General features: G+C 46.2%; 1 protein-coding gene across 1 annotated transcript in view; it reads left to right on the top strand.

The window, feature by feature from the left end:
- Positions 1-836: 836 nt before the first annotated feature.
- The window catches only part of LOC117429887 (lysyl oxidase homolog 1), a 30291-nt gene continuing 22575 nt past the window's right edge, over positions 837-8552 (top strand). Inside the window, exon 1 of the mRNA XM_034049815.3 lies at positions 837-2167. Within this exon, the coding sequence (XP_033905706.3) occupies positions 1147-2167 (1021 nt within the window). The 5' untranslated portion in view covers positions 837-1146. The remainder of the gene's footprint in view (positions 2168-8552) is intronic.

Raw genomic sequence — 8552 nt, 5'->3', positions numbered from 1 at the left:
AGGAAACAACAAAACAGTAATTACAATTTAATACTACTTAGAAGCACCTCAGTTACATATCTGAGTTGTTTATTTTTGGTATGGTAATTCACTAGGCCTGTTTTTCCTTTCTTAAAAATTGGAGTAAAAAGCTAAGAGGATTTAACCCATTTTGACCCGTAAAACTAAGTATGCCGTCTAAACTGTTGGAATCATTTTTACTTATTTATTTATTTATTTATTATCATGGCCAAATGTCAGTATTATTAAAGACATGTATCTCTCATTAACCAGCTGTACTCTGATTTTTTTTTACACAATAGGATTTGTAACATACTGTGCATAATGACTGCACTGGGAACTGTCTGGATACTAGACAGTTTCAGTCACAATTGGGATTGGGCAGCAGATCTGAAGGACATTGCTAGATCAACTACTGGTATGTACCATATTTCAAAAATGATTGAGACCTGAGTTTGTAAGCACTGCTGCAGGCTGTTCAACCAAAACGTACAAACAACACATCAACAGCATCTGGGATAAACATAACATATGGTTTTGGCATTTTCTGCAGAATTATCATTAAATAATGACACACAGTTCACATAGTTTCTGTGATGTGGTACTTTTTAAAATTCTCTATAAGGACGCAATGAGATAGACATAAATTTAAACATAAATTTAGACATAAAAAACATAAATTTTCAATGAATAGTTATTGTGCTAAAACCTTAAAAGCATTCCCACTGTGGCCTGTGAGCTAGTAATAATGCTAGCACTAGGGCCATGCGGGATCCCTGCAAACTTGTGAGTGAGCTTTTTTTTCACAGCCTGTTGCAAGCAATCAGAGAAGCAAATAGAAACCAGCAGCCAAGAGTGAGAGCAGGCATTCCTACAAAGAGGGTCTCAGAACGATGTGAGAACAAGAACAAGGGGGCGCAACTTCAGGGAAGCAGGAGTGAAAGAGACTTCATTTCACTGCAACTGGAAGTTCATTTACTGCTTTCTGAAACTTCTGTTCAAACATGTACTGGTGGAAAACTCTGGATCCAGGATCAAGCTGCACACAAGAGTTGGACGATTAAAAGCAGATTGAGGTTGAGATTCAATTGCTGCTTCTTGTTTTTGTTATTTTTGTTTTGATCAGGATTGTTTTGAGCATTGAACATGATCATGGCTGACCTAAAGTGGGCTGTGAGGACTCTGCTTGGACTGAGCTGTATCCTAGCTGCTCAGGGACAGGGGGAACCCCCAGACAGTAACCCCTGGAGGCAGATGATCCAGTGGGAGAACAACGGCCGGGTTTATAGCCTGCTGAACAGTGGATCAGAGTACCTCCCAGCCAGTCAGGACCGCAGCCACAGGAACCCTCAGGTGTTGGTCGGAGATACATCCCGTAGTTCGCGGAGGACCCAGGGAAACACACGCAGGCAGGCCCCATCAACACCTTCCCGAGGGACATCTGAGACCATCAGGGGACAGACTAGACACCCTTTCGGATTCGGGCAAGTGCCAGAAAACTGGAGGCAGGGGGGAGATGCCAGTAGTCAATTCCGACCTTCCTCCACCAGCAGGTTAAGGCAAACTGGGTCTTCGTCTTCTTCTTCCTCTTCTTCATTTTCCCAATCATCTTTCAGTGTGCCTGCTTACCCACAGTACCCCTTCCCCCAGCAGCCTTCCTACCCTGTTCCTTATGACCCCCATCCTGTGGAATTACCATTGCAGGGTCAGGGCCATGAAAGCCAGTATTACAGAGGAACTGGGTATGCTGGGGGTGGTAGTTTTGCTGGGGCAGGACAACAGTTGCAACCTAGACCCCGTTACGAAGATTATGGTGAGGAAACCTACAGATATCAACCTCAAGGACACAATCCATCACTAGGGAGGCCCTATGTGCCCAATGCTGCCCCTCAGCAGCCGCCACAACCTCCATTTTCAGACGGCCTGGACCGCCGCTACACTCACAGTCTCTACCATGAAGGGGCTGCAGCCCCAGACCCATCATCTCAGGGCACCTGGAACTCAGCTGCAAATCCGGACAGGGTCATCCCCCCTGTCCGGAGCCCACAGTACGAGCAGTACCCCCCCTTCCAGAGAATGGATCCCCTGCCAGCCGCAGGGACAGAGGAACAGCCTGCCCCACTGCCTAGAGTCAGTGTGGGGAGTGTCTACAGGCCAGTCCAGAGAGGTAAGTGGATACACACTTGCACTTGCAGGCAAGGATCCTGTGTCTCGCTCAGTTTTACACTGCTTTGAAAATAACGCTATTATGTAACTGTCCCTGTTGTAAACAGCATCAGTAGGCGCAATGGGAGAGCATATCTACTGCAGTTTGTTTTAATGGTAACCAGATCTCTTTCTGGAAGAATTACAGACCCCCAAACCAGCTGAAAAACCACAGCCAGGTCTAACCAGCTTACAATTCCAAACAACCATTGTTGGAATTATGACAGGAAATGGTGCTGCCATTGTTACTTTGTAACTATTTGTTGGATTTTTTGAAGACATGTTACAAATACACCAGGAATATGCATACGTATTTATGATGCATTACTAAAATAATAATGCATAGAATCTATAGATTGTAAATATACTATTCCCATAAGGGTGTAGTAATGACAGTGATTTGGGCGGACTGTCCTTTGGCTGAGTGTGTGGGCACTGTGTATTAACCCCAGTTCAGAGTGTGTTGTATGAGTCCTGAAGGAGGGTGGGGTGCAATTACACGGTATGCAGTAGTGGAAAATCCCTGTAAGAGTATTGCTGTGTAATCCAGAGGTCGACTGAGTTGAGAAAAAGCTCTGTCTTAACTCAATGAGACTGTATATTCTGCACATGAGCCATGAACAGAAAATGCAGTTTCTGTCAGTGTAATGCAACACATTCCATTTTACACTCCTAAGACTAACACATGACTAACTATACAGGCAACAGAGCCTTTTTTTGTCAGAAACACCTATTTTATAGAAACTGGCTGGTTTTGAAAAAGCCCCATTTATTATATTGATCAGTGAGTTCTCCTGGCTGCATGTGGACTGAGACAGGAAGCCCCCAGAAACACTTTTGGTGTAGTTGTGGGTTCTTTGACCCCACAACAGATTTAAGTGGTACCAGCAATATATATATACAAGTATATATATATATATATATATATATATATATATATATATATATATATATATCAACTCCTCTATTCTGATACACTTGCTGAAATGCTGTGCTGCAGACCTCTTTACAATCACCTAAATATGTACAAGAAATAAAACCCACTTCCACTCACTAAATTCCAAATCCAATAAAAGAACTTAAAAGAGTACAATATAAGAAAATCACCCACATAAGATTCACGCTCTGCAGGCAAAGTATGCAAAGTATGGTGTAGCACATAAAAGTAAATGCGTTTGGTTTACTGACACACAGAACCTGATGAACAAGCCCTTATTGTAACTCCTAATATTATACAACTTTCAGATTAGCAGCCAGCTGGTTATGTGCAGGCCTCCTGCTGAGGTCATTGTGGCACTGAATATAACAAGGTCAGTAATTGTAAAACTGGAAGGATTGCTTTAACTCTTGCACATTACTGGCTGTGTGGAGATTCTGGGGACCTTTTCTTTATTATGTGGTTTTACATGGTCAGGACTTCACAGTAGAAGACTTTCGAGAGTAGAGTAAACCTGTAATCCGAATGGACCCTTGGTAACCTGCCATCTTCTCTGCAGCGCTCTTCTGAATTAAACTATACAGTACAGGGCTGGGCTGTACAGACTATCAGCTAAAATTAGCATGATGATCACAATTATCTTAACCCACCTTAACTTCTTTATACAGAGATGTGCCAATGTGCCCTGTCCCTGTGTGCATTTGTGTGTTGCGTGCATGTGTAAATGTTGGTGTATAGTCATTGGTACACGGGATATAAACGGGTCTGTGTTTCACGTGTATTTAAAAAGTGTAGATTTGTATTTAGGCACGAGGAGAGCACAAATCACTTCACGTGCTGGTTAAATGTAATATGTGAGCACGGGGTTGCACAGAATTAATTCACGTGCTGGGATTCAAGTGAATATTTAATTAGTAATTGAATCCCAGCACAACAGTATATATAGATGCATGTAGCATTCAGTCGGGGTTAGGTGTTCGGTGAGTGGAGAACGGGATTGGAGCGGAGGTAAATGTTAGGAAAAAGAAGAATAAGACGTAGTAGTAAAATCTGCACACCGTGTTGTGTTCGTCTGTCTGTGCACTGTTTAGTTCGTTTTGTTTGTCTATTTATTTTGGCCTCAAGTGCCGTGTCCTGTGTTTTTGTTGTTTCAAACCTTTTATTTTCTGTTCTGTTTATTAAATGCTGAGCGAAAGCATTCGCTCAGCTTCACCAAACCCCAAATCTCTGTCTGTTTATTTCCTGCATCTGGTCTGACGCCACCCACTCCGGCCGTCTTTGTGACACGTGGTGTCCTGCGTGGGATTTACAGCGCCTCCAGGACTCAGGCCAGAGCAGGAACCGCATATTTGGATTAAAAAAAAAAAAAAAAAAAGAGGAAATATGGCAGAAGACGCCATCAAACTGCGGGACTGGATCCAGGAAAATGCTGGGCTGGAGGCCCAGTCGATACCAGTAGCCGTCCGGTTCCTGCGGTTGATGGACAGTGAGCGATGGGAGGCGTATGCAAGGGAACACACCGTAAGCACCTGGGAGGAAGGTGTGGAGTTGGTCCTCAGCTACCTGGAGGGAGTTATAACTACAACAGCCCAGGTAGCAGGTCCACCAGCAGAGGAAGAATGCCTGCTGTCCCCGTCTCCACCAGCAGAGGAAGAATGCCTGCTGGTTTTGCCTCCACAGCCCAAGCGGGAGGAGCCAGAGCGTCCACAGCCCAAGCGGGAGGAGCCTGAGCGTCCACAGCCCGAGTGGGAGGAGCCTGAGCATCCACAGCCCAAGCGGGAGGAGCCTGAGCGTCCACAGCCCAAGCGGGAGGAGCCTGAGCGTCCACAGCCCAAGCGGGAGGAGCCCGAGCGTCCACAGCCCAAGCGGGAGGAGCCCGAGCGTCCACAGCCCAAGCGGGAGGAGCCCGAACGTCTTCCGCCTGAGTGGGAGGAGCCCGAACGTTCTACACCTGAGTGGGAGGAGCCCGAACGTCCTACGCCTGAGTGGGGGCCCGAACGTTCACAGCCCAAGAGGGGGGAGTCGGTGCGTCCACAGCCCAAAAGGGAGGAGTCGGTGCGTCCACAGCCCAAAAGGGAGGAGTCGGTGCGTCCACAGCCCAAAAGGGAGGAGTCGGTGCGTCCACAGCCCGAAGAGAGGGAAGTCGGGGCTTCCACAGCCCTAGGACCCAAGCTGCCAGCAGAGGGAGAATACCTGTTGGTTCACCTGCTGCTGCCATCCCGAGAGCTAAAGGGGGAGGAGCCATCGCTGCCGTCCTAAGAGCCAGAAGGTGAGGAGTTACAGGCGCAACCCCCTGAATTTTTCTGGGGGGGAGAAGGGCAGGATGCTGGTGTCCCCCAGCAGCCTCTAGTTATGCTGCTGAAGGGAGCACGGCGCACGCCAGCCCAGCCGCCACAGCAGAGGGAGCCAGCACCGCCACAGCCTCCCTCTGAGTGGCCAGCATCAGCCCCATGGCCTCTGCCTCCACCGCAAGGATCAGAGCAGCAGGAGCTGCCTCTGTCTCCGCCACCTCCACCGCTTCCTCCACTAGGAGCAGAGGAGCAGGAGCTGCCTCTGCCTCCACCACCTCCAGGAGCAGAGGAGCAGGAGCTGCCTCTGCCTCCGCCACCACCACCGCAAGGAGCAGAGCAGCAGGAGCTGTTTCTGCCTCCGCCACCTCCACCGCTTCCTCCACTAGGAGCAGAGGAGCAGGAGCTGCCTCTGCCTCCACCACCGCAAGGAGCAGAGCAGCAGGAGCTGCCTCTGCCACTAGGAGCAGAGGAGCAGCTGCCTCTGCCTCCGCCACTGCCAGAAGCAGAACAGCAGGAGCTGTCTCTGCTTCCCGTACCTCCACCACAGGGAGTACGGTGGCCGGAGCCCCAGAAAGGGGAGCTGTCGGCCACGAAGAAGGGGGAGGAGGTCTGGAGACCACCAACCCCAGCAGCAGTTTCGCTGCCGGAGATCGTGGGGGAGGTCAGGAGACCTGCTCCCACTGCAGCTTCTTTGCTGCTGGAAGTACTGTGGTCGGAGCCCCACCAAAGGGAGCTACCGGCTACAAAGACAGGGGGAGAGGTCAGGAGACCACTTTCCCCAGCAGCAGTTTCGCTGCAGGAATGGACCAGCATGCTGTCAGCCATGCCACTACCGGCAGGGGTGCTGACAGCATGGCCAGCCATGGGCCCACTGAAGCCTCCCTTCCCAGCCCGAGACTTTGTCCTGGACTGCTGGATTTTTAAGGGGGGAGGTGGCCGTTGAGGCCATGTGTGCTGCGCACAAGGGGGGGTATATGTGGCAATGTGCCCCGTCCCTGTGTGCATTTGTGTGTTGCGTGCGTGTGTTAATGTTGGTGTATAGTCATTGGTACACGGGATATAAACGGGTCTGTGTTTCACGTGTATTTAAAAAGTGTAGATTTGTATTTAGGCACGAGGAGAGCACAAATCACTTCACGTGCTGATTAAATGTAATATGTGAGCACGGGGTTGCACAGAATTAATTCACGTGCTGGGATTCAAGTGAATAATTAATTAGTAATTGAATCCCAGCACAACAGTATATATAGATGCACGTTTCATTCAGTCGAGGTTAGGTGTTCGGTGAGTGGAGAACGGGATTGGAGCGGAGGTAAATGTTAGGAAAAAGAATAATAAGAAGTAGTAGTAAAATCTGCTCACCGTGTTGTGTTCGTCTGTCTGTGCACTGTTTAGTTCGTTTTGTTTGTCTATTTATTTTGGCCTCAAGTGCCGTGTCCTGTGTTTTTGTTGTTTCAAACCTTTTATTTTCTGTTCTGTTTATTAAATGCTGAGCGAAAGCATTCGCTCAGCTTCACCAAACCCCAAATCTCTGTCTGTTTATTTCCTGCATCTGGTCTGACGCCACCCACTCCGGCCGTCTTTGTGACAAGAGAATAGTGAGGGCATGGAATGGGATACCTAGCCATGTTGTTGAGGCAGAATCACTGGGATCCTTTAAGACTCAACATAACCAAGTTTTGAGATCAATCAGCTACTAGGAACCAAACAAGCTTAGATGGGCCGCATGACTTTCTTTCATTCATAAATTTTCTTATGTTCTTAAGTTCTTATGTTTGAACTCCTGCAACTTTTTACCTAGTTAGTAGTTCTTCTTCTGCCACATAGTCATTATGTTTTTGTCTGCTTTTTGCTTGTTGGTTTTTTAGTATAATGCCATACCCCTGTACTGTCCCCCAGTAGAGGATGGGGGCAACATTTTCAGTGAACTGTCTGTCTGCAGGGAGCGAGAGGAACAAAACATCTAGATAGCAGTGGCGATGATCTATTTTAGCTTCAATAATAATAATAATAATAATAATAATAATAATAATAATAATAATAATAATAATAATAATATATTATTATACAAACCCTAGAACAAGTGTTGTTTTGCAATCATTTGTGGGGGGTTCTTAATTAGGAATGCCATACTAAACACAAAGTACTAAATACATCAGTTGTATTAAGTTAAGACCCTACTTCGGTAATAGGTTTCACTGTATAAATCACCATTAAAGCTCTCAAGTTGTTCCTCATTGTGTAGTTGTGACTTTTTGCTTGAGACAACCAATCCTTAGTAAGACTAGAAAGCCAGGTCATGGCTAAAGTCACAGAACATCATGGGTTCAATACAAGTAGGAAGCAGACATTCATTTAGTAATGCTACCATATCAGCACCATCACCAGTATGCAACCACTGTCCATGAGTTGCCCTTGCTGGTAATGCTGGGGTCCTCTGATGGTTCTTGTAGTTTTTGTTTTCAAGGTAGCACAGTACAGTCCAGTCCAGTGGTACTATACTGGAATCTTGAATGGATTTTTTGTTTTTTCTGTAAAGGGATCTCTCAAACATCCCAAACCCCTCACACTGCACACACCACTGTTTTTTTCTGTTTGTATTTTCTCAGAATAGTACTTGAGCTGCTGTTATCTTCTGATATGGGCTCACCAGTTCTTATACTTCTAGATCTAAGTGCAGCATTCAGCCCTATTGATCATCCTACTTTGATTGATCATCTTGATATTCTATTAGGATTGTCAGGTTGTGTCCTGTCTTGGTCTCGATCTTATCTTTCAAATAGATTTCAATTTGTTAAAATTGAGGACAAAACCTCTTCTTTATCTGAGGTTACATGTAGTGTCCCACAGGGTTCTGTTCTTGGGCTGATTTTATTTTCTTTGTATATGCTACACTTGGTTGATATTGTTCATAGACATGAGGTATATTTTCATGATGATATATATATGCTGATGATACTCAATTATATTTATCTCTGAAACTGGGTGACACCTCAACTGAAAATATACTACCTGTCTTGCTGACATTAAGCAATGGACGTTTTATTTTAAACTCAGATAAAAGAGAGATGGTTGCTTTTGGGATCAGAATCAACTACATCGTATTTCACATGTGGTAG

Source organism: Acipenser ruthenus, chromosome 24, assembly GCF_902713425.1.
Source record: "Acipenser ruthenus chromosome 24, fAciRut3.2 maternal haplotype, whole genome shotgun sequence".
NCBI classification, from domain to species: Eukaryota; Metazoa; Chordata; class Actinopteri; order Acipenseriformes; family Acipenseridae; genus Acipenser; species Acipenser ruthenus.
Note: the sequence above shows the minus strand (reverse complement) of the source record. Positions and strands in the feature narration are given on the sequence as shown.